General features: G+C 36.3%; 1 protein-coding gene and 1 long non-coding RNA gene across 4 annotated transcripts in view; one reads left to right on the forward strand and one right to left on the reverse strand.

The window, feature by feature from the left end:
* Positions 1-23,516, reverse strand: part of grm4 (glutamate receptor, metabotropic 4) — a 188,527-nt gene that overhangs the window by 116,518 nt on the left and 48,493 nt on the right. Inside the window, exons 1-2 of one of the 3 annotated variants that reach the window (XM_051112699.1) lie at positions 7,046-7,171; positions 6,601-6,720 (exon numbers count right to left, since the gene is read on the reverse strand). Coding sequence is in view for 2 of the 3 variants with exons in the window: in XM_051112697.1 (XP_050968654.1) it covers positions 15,537-16,064 (528 nt within the window). In the remaining variant the exon portion in view is untranslated. Of the gene's footprint in view, positions 1-6,600; positions 6,721-7,045; positions 7,181-15,536; positions 16,431-23,516 lie in introns of those variants that run through there. The other 2 variants (XM_051112697.1, XM_051112698.1) reach the window with 2 other exon arrangements.
* LOC127166966 (uncharacterized) lies at positions 6,344-21,926 on the forward strand. The gene is made up of 3 exons (XR_007827946.1): positions 6,344-6,500; positions 6,642-6,690; positions 21,794-21,926. It is a non-coding gene; the product is annotated as an uncharacterized LOC127166966 (long non-coding RNA).

Below are 23,516 nucleotides of genomic sequence, written 5' to 3' on the forward strand. Positions count from 1 at the left end.
TGAGAGAACAGGGCTGCATCATCTCGCACAAGTGGCACATGTATTGAACTGAACTGAATCAAAACCTGTTACCTTAGGACTTTTTCAAATCAACCAGATTTCACTAGCATTTCACTTCTAGGCTTGTAACAATGGAATAATTTCAGTTGTCAATACTAATGTCATCAAAATGTCATAATAATCAATATGCATTCCAATACCACAGCAAAATTCAATAGCAAGTGATGTGCTACTCATGTGTAATATTAATTACATTTTTTTAAACATTTCGTTTTGTTTCCCAGTAAAAAGTAAAATAAGATTTATATACCTATATTCAGAGAATATATCTTAAAACTTTCATACGTCTCACTAAATTTAGTTGGTTTTATACTTAAAACAAGAAAAAATGCCAATAAACAGCATTCAAGATATGTCTTCAATATTATTCAATAAATTCAATTCAAAATATTTTTAAGGATGTTTTGAATTTTTTTTTAAGGACAAAATAGTGTTTAAGAAAAATCCTTGTATTATTTCCCTATTAAGTAAATGTTATTTTTACAAATAAGCAGTAAAACAAAGCAATAAATTGATCGGTGAGTGGGCTACATTTACACCGCATTTACATTTACAGCTGACTCCCAAAGCTTTTGATATTCTTCATATTCTGTGCTGTGGTTTGTTTGCAACAGCAACAGAAATTAATTTTTCTATTAAGTTCAAATTGATTTTTAGCTTTTATTGCCATTTTTTCTAACCTAATTAAATGTACACATCATCTTTTGTGCCAAATTCTTACATTTAAATACAAATACTTACAATAAATACAAATAGTAAGACACCACAGGGCTGTTAGCAATCAACTGATGAAATCATTTAGGGCAGCAAAACGATTAATCGTGATTAACCAATTCAAAATAAAAGTTTATGTGTACATACTATGTGTGTGTGTACTGTGTATATTTATTATGCATATATAAAAATAAATACACACACATACATGCATATATTAAGACAAAATATGTTAGATTTATATATAAAATCAAATTATATACAAGTGAACAAATCGAAAACAAATCGAAAACAAAAACCCTTTCCTCTGCAAAACATACAAATACATACAATACATACTATTTTTTTGTAAAATACATACATATGTGTGTATTTATACTGTATACATAATAAATATACACAGTACGCAAACACATAGTATGTAAACACAAACTTTTATTTTGAATCGATTAATCACGATTAATCATTTTGCAGCCCTACAATCAGTATCAACAAAATTTGTGTCTGGCACAGAATTTGCATTTGAAGTTGCATTTAGATACATTTACACTGTTTAATGCAGGACATCAATGCACTTAACCTGCAGTTAGGAATGCATAATTGATGTTTTGATGTTTAAAAAAAAAGTTGAATACTGATATTTGAAATTATTTGGGAAATAAAGGGAAAATATACTTTAAATATAAGGAGGTGGCGGCAAATCACTGCATGAGTGAGTCATTGAATCATTCGTTCAACCAATTTTTTCAAATGGCTGATTGATTTGCATATTTGCAAGAGCCCTGCATTTCAGCCCGAGGCCGACGGGCACCGACTTTTTTTACGCCCCTAGGGGCAGGCTTCGGGCTAACTTTCACATCATATTTCATACGCGGACTGGGCTTCGTGACGGTTTTAGGTGTCTCCTTATTTTTATATTTTAGACATCCACCAATTATGGTGAAGAAAAAAAAACGAGACCAGCTCAGAAGGCGTTTAATGTCTCCGTCAGTTCCGCATTCAAGCATGTAATAGGCTAAAGCTTGCCACAAAGCACTGGGAAAAGTTATTACCAATGTATGGGGGGGAAATAGTAAGGAGATTTTTGAATTATTTATTAATAAATGAATGTTTTCTGAGTCAGTGTCATTGCTAATCCTGACTCACCATCTCCTCTTTGGACGTGCCTTTAGAGAAAAAAAAAGCATCTTAGCATCTACAGATTACATAATGAAAGGGTTTTTGTTTTCGATTTGTTTTATTTTATTAAGTAATAATTTAAAGCTTTCTATAGATATATTTATCATTTTTGGGTTCAATTTTGTGAAGCACTGGCCGGTCGTTACTTTAAAAAACAAAAACTTACATTTAACGAAAAATGCTTCAAACGTTTTTCTAAATTTACTTGGGCGAATAAAAAAACGAAACACAATAGGGCTCTAACATTGAATATATTGAATATTTTGAATTTTGGGGGAATTCTAAATCCTAAATCCTAAATCATATGTGAACACTTTCTGGGAGTGTTTTTGTTTGATTTTTGCCATATACATGATAATGTCAAATCGCATATCATTTAAACAACAATTAAGATATTGTTGTAGATGATATATATCTCTTACCCCTACCGCAGGCCTAATACACAGAGCTTTTTGATTTTCTCTCCCACCTGTTTATGTCCACTTAAGACAATCCGACTCTCCTTACATTAATACACCCCCAAGTGGTCTGAAGTAGTGCATTTGACCGTTCATGCAAACAGCTACATTACCATGCAAGCATGTGAAGTTGCATATAAGCATTAGAAAGCAGATGCCTTTTAGTCAGTCACTGAATCCGTGGAAAGACTGGCATCAGTAAATTTTTTACTGTAGTAGCGGTACTTCTGACATCCCTACGCAGTTCTGCCAGCGCTTTCCTGCACAGCTCCATTTGGCCCCATCACTATAGCAGACCATTAACCAATGTGCAGTAACACAAATACTCTGACGTATGGCTATACACACACAATAGAGCATAGTGAAAAAGAAACACCCCAGCACGGAGGTTATCCATCAACGTCGCTGCAGTGAGAAAATGAAAAGCTTTCATAAGGCGGCCCATTCCGGCTGGTGCATTTGCCATTGAGTGCGCTTGACAGTGTAAACAGATTTGTTGGCCAGCTTGGCTATCACCCCTCAACTAATGGGGTTGAAGAGGAATGGGCACACCACGCAGATATTGAACAGAACCGTTAATCTTGATTCAGCTGTCATTCCCCCAATGAGGTGTTAAATCAATACAGATATGGCTCCCCAGTTCTAAGCTTTACTTCTCAAGTTCGCGCCCAAGAAGAAAGCTAAGACTTTAATGAGGAGCATGTAAACCATTTGCCGAGACTCTTTGAGCAAAGACAAATTCATCGGGCGCCACAGTCTATCAGCTCAATCATGGGGAGTTGTCAGGGGAAAATCGGATCTACCCACCACGCAAATAATGTACGCCGTCGTCTATCCTCTGCAGTGCACGCTGTTAGTGAACCAAGACAATCCTGTGAGCAAACAATACCAATCAGCTCAGAGAAATGGCTGCGCTGATAAAGGTTGACTTGTTTTCAAAATGAGTGCTGACATGCAAAAAACTAACTAACAAATGAACAAACTAAATAAACAAGAGCTATGCTTGCAATCAAATTGCATTGTCAGGAATTATGCACACATATATCAGCGCAACGCCTGCTGGGAAACCTTTGGTACTTTGCGGTGATCTATGACTTTGGCATTTCTGGGGTTGCTCGCTGCCCTCTAAAACTATTAGCATCACCTGTGTGAGACTGAACATTTGCATCAAAACAATAACTTGTCCACTTGTCCGACAATAAAGAAGGAAGACAGTAAGACCCACTAGAGAAATAATGAATTGATTTTTCATTTTTCTGCTTTGTATTATCTCGTTATTTATTTATTTTTTACAGAATGCCAGATACTCTTTGCTATGAATAGAGGAAAGGGCTGGTGAGCCACACAATTTAAAGGTTTGTTACTTCAAATGAAATTTGAATGAATCGCTTAAAGCCAAGTCTCTTTGCAAGCAGCGATGCCTGTACTTCTCAGCAACTGGGGAATGCATCACACGCTCATTATATTTTCGGTTAAAGATTTTCTTTTTCATTTTCTCTGTCTTAAAAGGTTTTGTTCACATCTTGCACTGATATTAACTCTCTTTGATCTTGCCATGGTCGATGATTTGCTGCCCTGTCAAGACAAAATGTGTTGTAATCTGAATGTGATGTCTGAGACTTCTGTTCTACCAGAATGTTTAAATTATTACATACAACAAGACAGCGTTCTGAGATAGATATATATGGGTCTAATGAGGCCACATTTCTGACAAAAGCCCTGCAATGAAGTCCAAAAAAATCTAAAAAGCGCACTGAAAATTTTGGAATTTTTATGTAGATCCGGAAATTTAAACTTTTAAACTTTCAAAATTGTAACTTTTAAAAACATTTTTGATTTTTCTAGGTCAATTAAAGCTAAAGAAGAAAAAACAAATACTAAGATTAAAACTTCAAATTATTATGCTAATAATAAAACAAAGTACCTAAATAATTAAAAACAAGTAAAATATTTTAAAGCAGTTGCAATAAAAAAAATAAAATATGTACTAACATTAAAAAAATGTATGCTTAGTAATTTATTTTTCTTTGTAAGAAATTCATATTTTTATTCAGCAAGGATGCAGTAAATTGATCAAAAGTGACAGTAAAACATTTATAATGTGACACTGTAATAATGGCAGCTGAAAGCTTATAAAGCTTATAAATTACATTTTAATATGTATTAAAGCAGAAAACAGTTATTTTAAATTGTAATAATATTTGACAATAATGTTTTTATTGTACTTTAGTGTTAATTTCATTAACAAAAACTACGGCAAAATTGAAGTTTTTTTTTCCCCATGACTAAAACAAGATGATAAGGTCAGTAAAAAATAACTGTGACTATATCAACATGCAGTATCAATAAAGGATAATATTATTATGTCTTTTACAAAAAATAAAAAAACTCTTTTTTTATACACATTTTTATATGTGTGTGGCATATATTGTTGTTTTTTATTATTTAAGTACATTACAATATTAATACTGTATTAAATTAGAAAAATACAAAATATTAGCATTTCCTTTGTGTTCTCAGACCTTTAGACCCCACAGTAAATATTGTGTATTTTCAAAATCAATTTCTTGATCACTACATGCAATAGTGCAATGTCCAATTCAGATTGTACTGGTGATGTGGTAACATCCAATCATGATGCAGGTAAATATGCTGCCACAATCTGTTCCAGTCATATTCTAATCATATGTACATCAAAAAATATGTTTGAAATAGGTTCTGTGGTTGTATTGAATTATGATTGGATGCAGGTATCTCAAAGATGAAGGAAATGATTTGATATCAGGTATAGACAGAACCGTAAGCCTAGCCTTTGTGATATTGTTTGTGCCACACAGTGAAGGAAAAAGCACAAAGTAATAGGATGGGGGGAGGGCCGGTATGCTTTGAGGGAATTGACCACCTTGACAAGCGAGGTGGAATGGAAGTCGAAGTCAATCTTCGAGCAGCTTCACCGGCGTGACAAAAATACTGGAGAAATCCCTGAAGGGAAGGGCACTCCAATGAGTTTTCCCAAGTTTAGTGCCAGCCACTAGCAAACAGACAGGACCACACATCCAGGCATCATTTGAATTCTGATTTTACACTGTTATTCCCAATGAGAAGTCCATTAGGGCATGTAGCTATAGGGGCTATACGCTGCACGCTGAGACAGCGCTAATACAGAAACCATCAAAAAGAAATGTGCGCATTATGCAACAGGTAAACAAACCAAGCAAGAAAAGAGCAAAGGGAAAAAACACAGAGCACACAACATTGGGAAGAAAAGAGGTAGCCGACTGCCATTACATGCAATCACACTTGATGTGCTCCCTACCAAACAACATGAGCACTTTCTGTGTTCATTCAGCATGACAGGGACTACGGGCAGATCAGTCTGTTTTGTTTTAAGAAGACATGATTCAGTTCTTGAATTAGCTATATCACCCCAGGCAGATTTGCACTAATTCACTTTTACAAGGATGCACTGGAGACTTGGGAAAAAAAAAAAAAAATTGGACCGCGTGCAAAACCATCAAGCAAAGCAGAGCAACCTGCTTCAGTATTGCAGCATTGTGAAAAAGTGATTCATACGTTCATTTTTTCCCATTTCATATTTCATGAATTCTACAATTTGACTGCTACTGGGGTTTGCCTCTAGACATCAAAATGTTACAGACTACAAAGTCAAAAAAAAGCATTGCTCAGAAGCTGCTCTTTCATTTTAGATAATTCTACTATGAAAAATAAAATAGTAACAAGAATGCAATGGCACAATATAGTAAGTGTACGTTGCTATACAATTGACATACAATTCGTTTAATAAGAAAATATTGTGGGTTCATATTAAAATCTCAGATTTTTTTCTTATTTTTCATACTGCATACTTATGTACGTTGGCAAACAGGAGCACTGTTTGTGACCATTTTGAAATGTTCCCTTAGTAGCAGAATACGCTTGTCAGACATGAGCGCTTAATCCAGTTATATTCATAACCAGTCTGGCTGTTTATGGAAACTGACAACCGCGTTCAATAACCGAACTCACATTCGTAATTTTTCGGGATTCTTAAGCATAAATTCGATGAACACCTGCTGTGCGAACGGAACTGTGAGTCATACAGTGCGACATATATACAAAGACAGCCATGTTGCGTTCTAATGTGTCGTTCTGGTAACTTACAAAGAAGTTAAAATGAGCTGTACGTCACCTGAAAGTTTTAGATCCAATTTCTGTTTTTCATCTCCCCAGTTTTCTGGCTTGCGTGCGAATCTTTAGAAACACTTCCGTTTTCTCTCAGGTAAGTTAATGTTGGCTCCTTTACACACGTCTGGAATGGACGTGTCACGTCAGTTGCGACTTTCCAGTAATATATATGTTGTTGTCTTTAATATTTATTTTGCCTAATGTGATTACAGGTGATATTCACAGCTATGGGTAGAAGATAAAAGTTGATTGACATAAGCGACTCGAATACTGTATGCTTCTGCTTTAACTGTTCTTCTGCTTTAGCTGTGATGTGGATGTCCCGATTCTAATACAATTTAGGACGATTATTAAAATTTTACAGTTAGCTGTCTCTAGCTATCGTACTTGTTGAGAATGGTCCTTTAAACGGTATAATTCAGCAAAAAAATAAAACATTATTTACTTACCCCCATATTGTTCCAAAACCGTATTCTCCTTAAAGTAAACTATTCAACATTTGAGGCGGGTATGATCCATATAATCCCTGTTAAGCACTATTAGAGCGGTCCATTATCATTGAATTAGTGGTGTCAGCTTCACAAAAGAATCATTGTTTTGAACTCTTTTTGTGAACACTGAATCTGACTGAATCGGTTGATTCATTGGTGAACAAATCATTCAGTCCAATTTCTGAACCAAATCAACTAGTTCCTTGAGCAGACTCGGTTCAAAAGAACATTTATAATTTGTTTTTGAGTTCAACTATTAAACAATAAATTCTCCTTTTGTATTCAGTGGAAAAAAATAACACCATATTGGTTTGTACTGATATAGGATTAAGTAAATAATGCCTTAATTTTCATTTTTGCATGAACTGTTCCTTTAAATAACATAAAGTCATTGCACAGAATATGTTACCAGTGGCTCCTTTAAGGGTCAGTGTGGGGCTAATGCAAACATTTCTAATACCTCACACATTAATTCAAAAACCCTCAGACGAGAAACCAGTGGAAACCTCTGAATAGGAAATTATGTTAAATTTGTCACTCCAATCCCTTGCAATAGAGTATTAGTTTGTGAGGTGGTAGAAACATGATCACACGCTGGGTAGGTGTAATTGAAAAATGGAGGCGCTCTTAGACGGAGAGCTATTACGATGTAACCCTCTTTGAGATGGAAGGCAATGTCAAATTGAACCTCTAAGCAAGCTACTCAAATGATGGCAAGTTTGCTTCAGAAATCAAAGAGACCCAGTGTGGTATTTTTCTGCCGACGGGTAAAAGCCCCATCTGTCACACAGGAAGAGAGACTATTTATTTGCCATAACCTATACTAAAAAGAAAGCAAATGAAAGTAAATGGAGGCTTGTTGAAGCATTTGAATTTTTGAATCCGTGAAAGTTCATATATCACACGTCGCTGTGTAAATGGTTCAATTTACAGCACTCTAAACAAATAATTAAAATGATATAGAGAATAATAAAACTTGTTAATATCAGTTCCTGAGACCTTCCTCAGAAAAAACTCTCCATAAACCAGGAATTTTATGAAAAGCTTCAATGCTTCAGATAACAATGTGGATCAATTGCAATTTTCCTGGCCTATAGGCCTAGCAATTGCCATTGTCTGGGGTAAATTCAATGATTCATTTTAAATGTCAACATTGTGTGTGCTTGCATCTCGTGAAACGTGCAAGAAAATCTGTAACACCATTGAGTGACTGATAAGCAATAGACTATGTAGCTTTGCACATGTGATTTGAGTACATAGGAATTAATTTTCCATAAACACATAACAGTGCAGTGCCTCCCTGAACATGAATTAAGAATTGCATTGGATTGCAAACTTAAAGTTTGTGCAATTTATTTATTTTTTGTTACAAATACTCTCTCATCTTCCCAGACTAATATATACGAAGACATCAGTGTAAATTATGTGGTGCTATGAAAACACTGTCATGTTTAACAGTGCATCTCAACTGCCCAGCAACACTAGGTTGTGGCTACCTGCTTATTCAACCAATCGCAGGTAGGGAGAGTATTCAGGAAACTTGTTGAAAAACAGTTCCATCCTGTCGCCAAAGAAATTACACGCTTCACCTTTAGGGTTTAAATGCTGAAAGATTTCCTCACTGAAACAAACAGGTGAACCGTGCTGGAAGATCTAATTGCTTTTCTCACTTTCTCTTTGAAAACTGCTCCTTTTGCTTTCTCTTCCAACATCACTTCAAATATAGCCATCAGCAGTGATTTTTGAAGTTACTCGGTGAGAGCAGTCAGGTCAGAATCCTGGGCAGTAAGACTTAGGAAGCCATAAAAAACGCTAAGATGGAGGAAAATAGAGCAATATGTCAGATATTTGAGTGGAAACAGGCAGTGAGACGGCAGTGTAAACAGGCCAATTTAAGAGTGTGTGTTAACAATTGTTATGGCGACCCTTCCCTGGCTCTCTGAAACTCTTTATAACTCACTGCTGCTAAAACAATCAAACAACCAGACAGACAAAACAACCATTGAGAGACTTTATATCATGAATCGACTGTCCTCCTCAAAGTGTCTGGGTGGGAATGGGGGTTTAAAATGGGGGTGTAAAAACTCTGCAGACAATTACATCGCCCTCCAATTTAATAGCTAAATTACAGGCGCAGCAACAAGCCATGTGGCATAAACATTCACAAGCCTGCTGAAAGCACAACAACATTGATCAGTGATTTACGTGTATACAAAACTCAATGCAAGCAGGCAACGATTATTGTAATTAATTAAGGCTAATTATCTCCATGAAAATGTTCTGAAACCATTGACCTTTTTTGGATTGAAAGTAAAGATCTTCTGTTAATGTCAACACAAAATGTCATTTGCAAACCATTTTGATGCATTTGTGAGTTATTGGGGATATTTAACGAGAAAACAAATGTTGGGTAGGGTCTGATTTCATCCGTTGTGCATTGTGTGGATCATGAAAAGTGCACATTGTTAGTAGGGGCTGAAAAATATGACAGCAAAAATCGTCATAGTACATTCTGACATTTTGCTTTGGAACCATGAATAATAGGATGAGGAATGTGTAATAGAAAAGTACATGGGTTAAAATTTAGATTTTTGTGTCAGTAAAATACACGACTATACCATGTTTTGAGTCAATAATGTACTCAAATTTGGACAATATTATCACTAAAATAAAATAGTCTGCCATTATTTAATAGTATAGCTGTGAACCCAGGGCAGTTCTATGACCCATAATAGCAATTCTGATGGTCTGCCATAACATACATTTTTAACAGACTGTTTGCATTATTACTAAGATACTGGGGTAGTTTTGCTTTATAGCCATGAAAGTAAGAGACTCGGTAATAGCCAGAACATTATCAGTGATGGTAAACATTTCAGGGATCCAAAATGCTACAGATATTTTCATTTCAAGTCTTTTTGGCACAGAAAAACCAGTGATTAATCCAAAACAAGCTTCCATTTTATATTAACAATAGGAGATTGCAAGAGGATGTGGCTGTAACGGTTATGACAGCTGTGAGTTTGACGGCGCAACTCTCTTGTTAGATAAACGATGCTGGCAAATTTCACAAAACTCCAAACAAGAGTTGCTTTTTCTTTCTGACTTCAGCCTGTGCTGTGAATGTGCTGTCGGATTTTTCAATACATAGATGTTGAGGAAGGGTAATTTGCTGTTTCAGGCTGCTGTTATGTAATGCTGATGTGAAATATTAATCACGAAAAGCTCAGGACTGCCAAATCTATGCTAGGGAAAGTGCTTTTTGTTAACCCCCTAAACTGCACGCAGGTGGCAGACCTTCCATCTTGAGCAGGGTGTACTTGCAAGAGTATGCAGTTTTCTTTCTCCCTGGTGTTTGCGTTTGTGAGTGTGTTTGAGGCGGCAGGCGATGGTTGCGAGTGTGTTTGCATGTGCATTTGCGTATGCAAGTATGCATTTTTCCTGTTTCTCAGTGCTTCGGATTCCGTAATTGAAAACTAGCGAAACGCAAGCAAAAGGCCAAAAGCTGCATCTGGTCAGAAAGCATGTTAAATTCAGTGAGACTGTCTGGAGCAAAAAATGCTTTTTGCTGATGCACAAATTCTTTTACTGCCTTGGGTAAGCATACATCAGTTCCTTGAGCAGATGTGGCAGATATTTACAGTTTTTTACTCTGTAATGCATACAGGCACCTATTACACAAGTACTGTAGCAGTACCGTGATGGTATTAGATGATTATTCCATGGTGTTGTGATATATACACAGAGACTGTATAAGGAGGAGCTATTGTTGTGCAAGATTTTCCCAGCCCCAAAGTACTGGAACATTTTAAAATGTATTTTTAATTAAAAAATAGTTTAAGATAATTAATGTATATTTGTCACATTGTATACAACAATTAGTTCTGGTCCTTAAATTTCATTGGTCAATAAAGGTTTTATTTATATATATATATATTTATTTTTATTTTTATTTTTTTTTACATAATTACACGAATAGGAGGAAACAAGTGACTGTGGTACGAGTCATTGACTCATTCATTCAACCAATTAGTTCAAAACACTAATTCATCCATAAATGAATAAAGCAGTTGCCAGACGCATATGTCATTAAGGCTGCCTCATTTCAGAAAAGCAACCATTATAAAATAGACTGACACTGGTTGTGAGCTGTAATTACTGTAATTGCTTTCTTACTTTGGAATGTAATGGCTGTATTTCTGAAATAAACCATTTTCGGTGCCTTATCCGGCCAACATATGCAACCTCTGGAGGGCACAGCCTTTGAAATAAGACACAGCAGGTGAATTTATTTATGAGAAAGTCACTGAATTATTTCTTCAGCAGAGCAAAAAAGTTAGTGATTTAGTTTGTGCCTAGTTTGTGATTTCAATCCGTGCCCACAAGCACATGCGTGTGAAGTGCGGACACCAATGCGGGAGAGGTGGGTCTGACTCCGGGCTGCCTTTACACTGTTGCCACGGGTTATTATTCAAGTTAGTGGCTAGCGGTTTTGCTCTGTTTAATTTTAAGTTTTGTGCTGGTAATCCTATTGGTATATTTCGCATGATAATGATAGTAATCTATCCACTGACGTGATTGATTATTGAAGTTGGTGACGTAGCAAAAGGGCTATTTCAAACCGTGTTTCTGGGACAGCCTTTGGCAAATTAGTTTTAAGAACAAAAAACTCAGTAATGGGGTTGATTCATGGATTGGCATGTGGATTGTTTAAAAGCATATTAAAACACCACACAGATAAATAAACAACATAAAAAACCTTACATTTTTGTTTTTTGAACTGCTATATGAAAGCAATATCACAACATACACTTGTCATTATCGCAAAAAAAAAAATTACATTTTTAGCGCAAGTTCATCTACAGAAACCAATTTTATCTCTTATTTTAAGAGTTTATTATTGATATATCAAAGTGCATTCTTGACAAGCGGCTGTGGTGATTTCATTCTTTTTCCCATAGTAGATTGGAGCCTTACCTCCATTACCTAACATGCCAGCCGAGGACTGACTTGCCTTAAAGGGACTTTATGTACTGCAGTACTGAATGATTACACACTCTGGTACTTCAAAGAAGACCATGATATTACTACGGTACATGCCCAAAATACCACGGTAATAATACCATGCTGCTTTTTTGTCAGAGAAGACTCTCAGTCTAATCCAACATTTTTCATTCAAATGAAAACATCCCTCTAACCAGTCCTTTTTTTTTAACACATTGTACTTTGATGGTCAAAGCTGAAGCCATTATCTAAGTGCATTATAAAAAGATTACATCAGCTTCAACTGAAACCTTTCAGGCTTCCGGTAAAATGGCTCTGGATGGAACGAGTACATGTTGTACATGAGTAGAGGAAATTGCGAATGACTGGGAGGAACCGAGGCATTTATGCGTAGAGTGCATGACAGTGCGGTGAGGTGCATCTTTATTAACCACAACTGAGGTGGGCAAGGCTAAGATAGACGTAGTGTGCACTTCTGATCTGAAGATCAGTGCGCTGTTGATCTAAAGATCCTAATAAGAGGGTTTGCACAAAAAGCGCTCAGTGAATTTATGAGCAAACGAGCTCCACCCGCAGCGAGGACTCCCCAGTTGCCCTGTCGCTGCACCTGCTGCCTCTTTTTCTCAATAACGCCAGTGTTTTAGCTGTGAGCTTTAAATGCGCTTATATCAGCACTCATGCTCGAGGCCTGTCATCTCCACGCGCCGCTGCTGAGTTTCCTCCGCCTGCGATCTGTCTTTGATCACAACTCTCTGGCTGATGAATGGCACCATGTAGTCGGCATTTCAGAGGGTAAATATCCATTAAACGTTGGGCATCTGTCTCTGGGCGGCCTAGCTGAGGAATGAATGAGAATCGGCCTCGCTGACGCCAGGTCAGTGCTATTCTGAGCTAAACATGAAGTCTTGCATTATTCATATACCTGCTTTGTGAACAGATGCAAATCTGATCTCCAAACTCAAACAAATTTTTCTTACATAACCGCGGTCCCCTGCAAAAGAGAGAGGCATTTGATCTCTTAGGTTGAAGAGTGCATCGACGGATGCATGCAGAAGGACTTTAAGAGCTTCTTTAATGGTTAGCCTTAAGCTATACTAACTCCTATTGTCAGGTTGATATTCGCAAATCACAGATTCAATTAACAATTTGTGCATTACATATATAAGACATGCTAAACTCATAATCCACATTTATCTGTATCCCATATTGCATGTTAACTGAATCATGGGTGCAAAACTATTTTATTTGCATATTCAGATTCTCCCCCCGAGGTGATCATCAAAGTGTGAAAGTGTGCTGTTAAACATTCATCAAGATGAAGAATTACCCACCTCCATAACAACGTGAACATAACACTGAAAAGAATCAGATCTTGAAGACTGGAAGTGCTCTATCCTACTTCGGAAATCTGTTTAGCTCGGCTTCATCCATTTAATGGTATAAATATTCTGTTAACATTTGTTTGGAAATGGGCCGTGTTTACATTATCAGATAGGAGCATCGCAATTTGCACAGAATGAGTTGAGGAATGCTACCGACTTTGTTTGGTCATGGCTAAGTGGATGAAAGAACCCCCAGATTGCTTTCTTATCAATTATACATTCACTGGGACACTGCTATCCACTCTGCTTACCAATGGAGAAGACCAAACGGCAAGGGAAGAAAGATACAAATGCAACAACAACAAAATCCAATCTCACACATCAGTGTATTCATTTCAAACTTGTGAAGAGACCATCATAGCCGGTCTCCAGCATATGTTCTGTTTTCAAAGCTGGTCCAGTGGTGTTCAAATCAGGCTTCTTAAATTGTTAAAGCAGCAAGACCTTAATGGTCAGGACGACAGGAAGCATCAACAGCTAAAGGTTTGCAACAGTGTTCATTTAGATGTTTTTGTTGCTGTTGTTTTGTTTTCTTTTAGTCATATTTTTGTCTTTTTATAATTCAAATTCCATTTAAATGTAGTCAACAGATTTAGATTATTTTATTCTGACTAAAATGGAAAAAGTAACAGATCAAAATTAATAATCAATAATTATAACAAAAAAAGTAAATTTAATAATAATTTAATTGAGCAATTTTTCCTTTCTATTTATTTTTTTTTTTAAATTATTTTAATACTTATACAGTTGAGGTCAAAAGTTTACATACACCTTGCAGAATCCGCAAAAATGGTATTTTACAAAAAATAAGAGGGATCATATAAAATGCATTTTATTTTTTATTTAGTACTGACCTGAGTAAGATATTTTACATAAAAGGTGTTTACATATAGTCGTTCAAAAGTTTACATATACTAAATTCTTAATACTGTGTTGTTACCTGAATGATCCAAAGATGTTTTGTTTTTTTCTTAACTATCTTTTAGTGATAGTTGTTAATGAGTCACTTGTTTGTCCAGTTAAACTGCCCGCTGTTCTTCAGAAAAATACTTTAGGTTCCACAAATTCTTTGATTCATTTTTGAGTATTTGAACCCTTTCCATCAATGACTGTATGATTTTGAGATCCCTCTTTTCACACTGAGGACAACTGAGGGACTTATATGCAACTATTACAGAAGGTTCAAACACTCACTGATGTTTCAGAAGAAAACGCAATACATTAAGAGCTGGGGGTTTTTGAATTTGAAGATCAAGGTTTGTCTTCTGGGAAACAAGTATCATCTGTAGCTTCTAAAGGGCAGTATTAAATGAAAAAAAAAAAAAAGATATTTAGGCAAAATAAGAAAATTTTACACATCTCAATTCTGTTTTCACCCCCGGCTCTTAATGCATCGTTTTTCCTTCTGGAGCATCAGTGAGCGTTTGAACCTTCTGTAATAGTTGCGTACGAGTCCCTCAGTTGTCCTTAGTGTGAAAAGATGGATCTCAAAATCATACAGTCATTGTGGGAAAGGGTTCAAATACACAAAAAATGCTAATAAAACCAAAGAACCTGAAGGATTTTTCTGAAGACCAGCGGGCAGTTTAACTATTCAGGACACTAACTATTCAAGAGACTTATAAACAACTATCACTAAACAAAAACAAAAAAAAAAAAAAACACGCAGCTGTGGATCATTCAGGTAACAACAACGTTAACAATCAAGTGTATGTAAACTTTTGAACTGAGTAATTTTTATAATTTCAACTACTATTTTTTCCTGTAGACTATATGTGAACATCTTTTAAGTGAAATATTTTATTCAGGTCAGTACTAAATTAAAAATAACATGCATTTTGTATGATCCCGCTTATTTTGGTAAAATAATGACCATTTTTGCAGATTCTGCAAGGCATATGTAAACTTTTGACTTTTGTATATATAGGCCAGCAGAAAACCACCCTGGACCAGCATGGAAATTTAATTTGAACTGGGAAGCAAACAAGTAAATCCATCATGATCAAGCTCAGTCCAAATCCACAGAAAAAATAAATAAACAAAATAATGATTATGCTGTTTACCTTAAACAGGCGGAGGATATTAGCCACCATTATAGACACGGAACTGGACGACGCTCCAATGACGCCCACCACCCTTTCTGGCTTGGTAATGATGGGCGATCCTCCACCTTGGCACTTCACATCCGTGCCATCCTTTTCGATGAGCGCCTGGACAAACGTGAGCGACTGCTCCAGAGCATGAGTGTCACGCGAGCATGTGTCCAGAATGCGGGCGCCCAGCGTGATATTTGGAAGCAGTTCATGGTCATTGTTGATGCGGTCCAAAGCAAAGAGCATAGCTTCCAGACGGTGAATCCCCTTTTCCTTTTTTAGCTCACCGCAGGGCTTGCCCTCGTGACCCCGGGCGTGAACCGGAAACAGGCCCCCTAATGAAATGTCCCCATCAATCCGGATAGAGTTTAGATGCGTGTGGCCTGGACCTTTGGGCCTCGCAGCCAAAGCAGTCAGGAAGAGGTAGAGAAAAACCAATGCTGAGCCTTGACAGCGACAGTTGGTCCATCCAACCATTTTGCCCATGGCTGAAGACATTGCAGCAAGCCGGTTTCAACCGAAGCGTGTCTATTTTTGGATGTGAGATGTGTCACAACTGAGTTGATGGGTCAGTGGAGGCACCCTTTCGCAGGGCACAATCTTTTAAAGTTCATAGTTATGTCACGTAGCGATGGGTTTGTAATTGAATGGAATGCTCATCAGGTTCTTTAGGCAGCAGTTCTGCGTCAATCCGCTTTATCTCCTGTCAAGGAACTTCCTCTAGAGTCCTTTGATGAGATTAAAGGTTAACCATACGTCTTTGGTCCTTTGCTCCCTCTGGGTTTCCAGTCGGCCTGTCTCCTAGTGGAGGAGGTTGGGGGTCTTGTGCTGCGAACACGAAGCTTCACCCACCTGTGAGCCTTCCTGAAAAAAAAAGATAGGAAGAAAAGAATGAGTAAGCACCACAGAAAGGTGATACAGTCAGATGTTTCTGTGTCAGTATAGGCATTGCAGCACTTATGTTCTCTTCCTTAAACTTTCCTTTGCATCATCTTACTGAAAACAGCTTTCTTACTGAAAATCCACTTGCTTTTTCTCACATTCCCCCTCTCTCTTCCTCTCTATAGTTTGAATTTAAAACGTTGCTATGGGCTCCCAAGGTCGAGAGAAATATGCTTTGGCTCCCACATGTCTCTTTTCAACATTCTGAATGAAGGAGCTGCATTCCAATGAAGAGCTCCTATCCAGCGAGAGAGAATTGTCTATGTAATGTGCTGTTTTCGTTTTCCCCCCATCTGAAATGACAAGCTCTGATAAAGAAAATGAGTTCGGCTGATGAAAATTGTTCTGCATACACCGTATACTGACAAAAGGCAGACCCTTTAATCTTTCGCCGCAACGGTCACCGCAGGATATTTAAGTTCTCGGAATGAATTGTTATTTTGGTAACCTCGGGGTCATTAATTACTTGAAATGAGATTTAATTTGTACGACACTGATCTGCATGTGAGGACGTTCCTTCCCACAACTTTGACAGTCACTGTTATCATTACTCCCTTAATTGTTGCCTAATTGGGTTAAAATTAACATACTGGAATATTCCATTAGGATTTTGTTTTTTCAGTATGCATGTGCATATATTTGAGTTCCTAATTCTTTTGAACAGAAATTTTGCTTGGTGAGTTGCAAATACACCAAATTGATCCAGACATATTTTGAATGCCTACACATTATCGTTATCATTCACCACCATGATTCAGTGCTTGACTTGTTTTACCTCCTCCAGCACACTGAAGATGTCATTTCTCTGCCGTTTTATATGCATCTATTAAATCTATTAAACATAGCTTTAAAATATCCCTTTATATTGCTCTTTCTGTACAGTACTGTGTATTTTTAAATGATCACTAAATGCACAGTTACGCTCTTGGATACTTTCATAAAAATACTGTGCATTTTTTGTAAACACGGATGCAGTTTAAGCAATTATTTTCAAGCCTTGATCTCAGCAAATCTTTTTTTGCACCGTTTGGTTCACCTCACTTATTTACAAGGTGACAGAAAAATCTCAGAAATTCTCTTTTATGCCTTTGTAAGTCTAACTGACCTGCTCTCATTCTATCTAGTTTTTTTTTTTTTTTTTTTTTTTCTTATCTCACCCTCACTTCCCACCTCTTCCCCTATTAGTACACTATACGCTGGCTCCACACTTCTCCTCCAGTGCACAGGCACTTCAAAGAATTACAACAGGGCCTCTGAAGTGACTCTGAAATGCTTTTTCAATGTTGGCAAATGTGCTTTGATATTAAAGAGTGAACTGGGGAATCCTTCCTCTGGGAAAAGAAGTTTGTGTGAGAGACCACGGTAAGGCTTGAAGCACATGTTCCATTCTCCCACGCTCACAGCTAAGGGGAACATTGCCAAACACGTGAGAGATGGAACACAGCCTAGATTCAAAGGTGTTTTGTCTTCAATGATTTACCGTTAGGTGTTGTTAACAGTGTTGGGGAGTAACCAACTAAAAGTAGCATTGCTCCTAACTCTACGTTTTCAGCATTGTATTTTTTCCAGAATTGCAGCACTCATTCCAAAAAAAAACAAAGTATGTATTTTCATATTGTGCATGAAAATGTCTCAGCGTTTAGCTTGACTGTAGCATGAGTTAAATATCTACAGCACCAAGTAACTTCCCCAGAACTGGTTGTTAATAAACTCCCTTATATTTTTAAGGCGACGCCAAGCTTGTTAGATGGCCGTTGACCCATATGAAGCTGTCAGCATGATCTGCGATCATTGCTGTGATTTGCAGGGAGTGTCAGCCCTACCACAGAAGTTAATTTAATTCATTAGTTAAAGTTAATTGACACTGCATGGCTGTCTGAGGATGTAATGGAGATATAATAAGCGCTGAGAGTTTCTATCAGCAAAAGGCTTGGAACCGATAGTGGATAACAGCAATTAGAAATTTTTGCTCTATTTGTGGTATTCTCCGTTATTTCAAATCTGGAGTGCCAGAAACAGTTTGGCGTAGTAATCAGAATATTCAGAATTATTAAAACATTGAAACTTGATCTGAAGTTCACATCTAGTTCTTTCCTGTAAAGACACCTTTAGAGTGGTAGAATTAACACAACCTTTATCACTTGTGTGTTTAGACTGAGAAAAATTGCACACCAGCTGTTGAGGTCTTTTGCAGGGATCAGCGATATCTGACAATTACACTTACAAAAAGCAGCATTGTAATATAGCACATTTTCAGTGGTGAAAAAATCATGGTAATGCCTTCCTTTTCATTTCCTGCACAATACCATGGGGTATCACTATAGTATATTTTGAATTACTATGGAGCACCATATAAATACCAAATTATATAGATATGGTAATTTGGGCTTTCATGTTTTATGGGGATATTCCATAGGCATAATGTGTTTTATACTGTACAAACTGTATTTTCTATCCCCCTACCCTAAATCTACCCCTCGCACAAAATTTTCAGTTTTCAAAAAAAAAAAAAAAAATTACAAAAATTATGTATGATTTATAAGCCTTTTTTTCCTCATGAAGACCAAGAAAAATGTCCCCACAATGTCAAAAATTACTGGTATTACTATCCTTGTATCCTAATTAAGTAGGGTTTTGACACAAATTTCACAATTTGATTCTGATTCACAAGCTTGCGATTCGATTTACAGTACATGGCAAATTTTCTCAAGGTAACAAAATCTCTCAAGTAATGCTGTAAAATATATAAAGAGTCAGCTGGTACTATATTAGTAATAATATTAAAGGTTATAATGAACTGATTTGTATACAAACGCTTACATTTTTAGTTTTTAAAATAATAAAGTTTCAATTACATTTTTTTTTTAAATATAAACATTTAAATGGTGGCTGTCATAAAAACTTGACGGATATATTCAAACAAACACTGAAGAACAATAAAATAATTATAATGAACATGTTATATGGTGAATATATTTAGCAAAATCGTTATTTCATTTTTCTAGCTAACTGTTTTTTCTGAGGTAAATGTGGTTACGTGCCATTGTTTACAAGCTGTTATATTGACTTCTCACTGATTTAGTGATTACATAAGGCAAGATATGGATTTCAGTAAGTTGTACTCTTTCTTTAAACATACTTTCGGATGTTCATTCATGTTTATTTCACGCTGTAACTGGTATTAAAGCAAAGAAGATGATCAGTTCATTTAAATCTGAGACTTTGTTATGCATCAAAAGTAACAAACCACAAAGCTTATTGCAATTTATTGGATGGGAAGCACGCTACCCATCCAATGTTCCATTCATTATCTGAAAAAAATCCCCTGATAGCACACATACATCACAGAGACGACTATTTGACATCTGCATTTACATCTGCAAGACGTATTTTTTTGAGTGTTTGCTTATCTGCAATACGTCTAAAGGACATTTCCTATCAGATGCCAAATAGACGTCTATTAGATGACTTAGAATGTATGTAAAACTGACATCGTACAGATGTCTGTCAGATGTTTTTACACAGCAGATGCTCTCCAGAACAAGTGATCTTTAACAGACATCTTGCAGACGTACATGTGCTATCTCAGGCTAGACTAATAGATTCTTGGTATTTAAGAAGCAGTATTGTTTTATAAAAATGAGAATCGATTAAAATTGGGAAATCTATATTTTTTACCCAGCCCTAGTATTAAGTGTATTTTTTGTCTTAAGGCACTGCCAAATTGCCACTTTTGTTGTTACCTTCTTTATACTAAAACATTTAAAAAATCTGCCAGTTCAATATGACAAAATACACTCATTGTTTAAAAACTAGTCTTAATATCTTAAGCAGCCTTGCTCCTCAAGTAAATGTATTTTGCTTCAATGATTTTTATATTTTAACTAGAAAATTTGGCTTTTTGTAACGGTACACTAGTCCTTGAAGTTTAACCTTTTATGGCTGTCACACTTTGAACACTAAACCATTACAGCCTTGAGTCACACACCATAACCGGCCTCTTTCTGAATAACAAAGAAAGTTTTTAAAAAACTGCTAAACCTGTGTATAGTTTTATGTAAGGTTTTGAAATTGCAGACGTATAATCAGTGCTGTGAATAATACGTTTCTGTTTATGTCTCCGTCATCCCAAAAATGTCTCCTGCTAGGGGTCGTAGCACGTTGCTTGATTGCTAACCAAAGGCACGTTAGAGCCAGTGAGTAAGCAATCATTAAATTCCTTGAGGAAAAGGGGAAATGGTTGGAGCAGACATTTTGTTCGCTTGTAAAGCAAAAACACCTTCAATGTAAACACTTTAGCTTTATTTGACGTATATAGGATGGGAAGACTGTCAAAACAACATCCACATACTGGCACAAGTAAACACTCAAGGCACTGCACAATCCTACAAATGAGCCAACAACCGGGTATATACATTTGGGTTGCACACTGGATAATGTTGTCATCTGTTGCCTCTCAAAACACAGAGCAGATACAATGTTAATGTGGATGATAAACAAATCACACCAAAAAAACAATATAGCACCTTAGCGCTCATTGCTATCTCTAGATAGCAGTTTAAAGAGATTTGTACAGGAAATTCTGTAACTGCCAATAATATTTAACCGTTCCAAGCGCACTTATTAAAAGTTATTTCCATTTTCAGTAACCCTACAGCACTCTACTTCTTAAAAACAATCCAAGCGTGTGCAAGCGCTAGTATGCATACCGTAGAATACCAACCTTTAGTCTGCAGGCTGCCCAAGGGAGCCTCCACTTAGCAACAGGCTAATAAATCTTCGCTGGTGCAGTGTGCCGCAGAGAAATGGTATTGTTCCTCATATCCTATCTGATATCATACTCAAGTGTGTGCTCAAGGAAATATTAGATATGGCAATTATAAATAGCACTAATGAGATCATTATCTGTTTCTCATAATGCTTTACATATTTGGAGGCTTACTCCACCTCCAAAACCCTTAATGCTAAGCCACTGCTGTTGTGAAAGGACAATTACTTATCGTGCACTGCAAAATTAGAAGCACAAATTGCAGTCTCACTGGGAATGTTTTTACAGCATACATATTCTTGATAAAAGTAACCCATCTGCACGGTCTCGGGGAAAGTCACGTGTGAAAAAAAGCTGCAGAATTTGGATCACACCGCGCCCACACGTGCCATTCACGGCTTTCTTTTCTAAAGCACCTCCTTGTCTCGGCTTCTTTAAGCGTGTTGGGCTGACACCATTCAGTCAGTTAGAGCTGTAATTGATCTTAAAGGAATAATCTCTTTCCCATCTCTTCTAGAAGCAGGAGAGATGTGGGCCACAATGGGAGGAGGTGCCATGGAAGAGCTCTCATTCTGGGAACGGATCCTTTCTAAGAAGACTGAAGGTGACATGGTGGCTTTAATGCACACCCTTTCGAGTGGAGAAGTAATTTGGACCTGATAATTCACCACAAATTCAGTTTAATCAATGTAGAGTGAATCAGGCAGGCTAAGGTCAGACCTTATTTTTTCAATTCAAAGCTCATCCAAGGTTTCAGTTTGAGTCTGGGTACAGATAAGGGACTTACACAAATAAAATGTGTGATTAGTTAAGATGGAGACATTGAAACACACCGCAAAGAGACTGATGGCAAAATGAAAAAAACATTAATTTTTTTTGGAGCTCTGCTGTTGACTTGGTAGTTTGCATAGATTCTTACAAAAGCCAGTCATTAAATGAGTTTGATTTCTCTGAAAAATTGGCAAGGTTAGACTGAAAAGATTATCGAAAGAAGGTGTTCATTTATAGTTTCGCATTATTTTGTTGCTAGCAGGGTGAATTTCACGAAAGTATGTCGAGGTCACATTTCATCCCAAAACCAAGTAAAAAAAAAACTATAGGAAATTAGAATTTATATTAAAAAGGTCTATTTTTAGGAACATTAAGAATTTTCAGATTTTTATTTGTTTCTACCATTAAGCACATTTCCCTCCAAATTCTTATTTTGATTTTTTTACAGAAATTATAAACTGTAATAAAACTGTAGTGTAATACAAACAAACTGTGTGTGTTTTTGTATTACAATACATACTGTATTTTTATTACAGTTTATGATTTCTGAAATTTTAATTGACTGACAGCCCTAATTTAGAAAAAAAAAGTCTTAGTCTTTTTGTTTATATGATAAAAGTCATTGGTAACCAAAACGGCTTTGTTATCAACAGTCTTCAAAGTACCTTCTTTTATGTTTGACAAAAAGAAAGGTCTGAAACGACATGAGGATGAGTAAATGATGATTTACTCATTTACTCAGATTTTTTTTTTTTCTGAACTGTTTTTATTTTTATTTTTATTTTTATTATAGCCTCTCTCTCTCTCTCTCTCTCTCTCTCTCTCTCTCTATATATATATATATATATATATATATATTTTTTTTTTTTTAATCAAATTATACTCCTAAATAAGAAACTAAATCTGCCAGCAGGTGGTGGTAAATGTCTTTATGAGTCATTCATTCATTCGATTCATTCAAACGGCTGATTCATTCAGGAATGAAGTAAATCTCTTTATGAATGGGCTTTTGAATCATTGGTTCACACGATTCGTTTAAAACACAGATTCATTCAGAAACTAAACACTGCTGTGTTGCTCTGAGATGTGCAACAATTCTGCTATGGCTTCAAAGGTAATATGTTCTCTGCAAAATTGAGCAAAAACATAATATTGTGTTTAACACAATATCAACAATATTTACTGAACTGTTGTATAAAATGACATTTACACTCTTGATAGATGAGGACAAAATCAAACTCAACGCATGAGTACAAAATGGCAGTAAGATGTAAAATTACTTTTTATATTTCTGTATTTTTCTGTGTCACAAGATCAAATAATTCTAATATGGTGAAACACTCAGGAAACATTTATTATTATTAGCAATGTTAAAAATGGCTCTGACGCTTAATATTTTGGTGGAAACTGCGACAGAGTGTTTTCAGGATTCTTTGATGAATAGAAGGCTTAAAAGAACAGCATTTATT

This window comes from Labeo rohita, chromosome 6 (genome assembly GCF_022985175.1).
Source record: "Labeo rohita strain BAU-BD-2019 chromosome 6, IGBB_LRoh.1.0, whole genome shotgun sequence".
Taxonomy (NCBI): domain Eukaryota; kingdom Metazoa; phylum Chordata; class Actinopteri; order Cypriniformes; family Cyprinidae; genus Labeo; species Labeo rohita.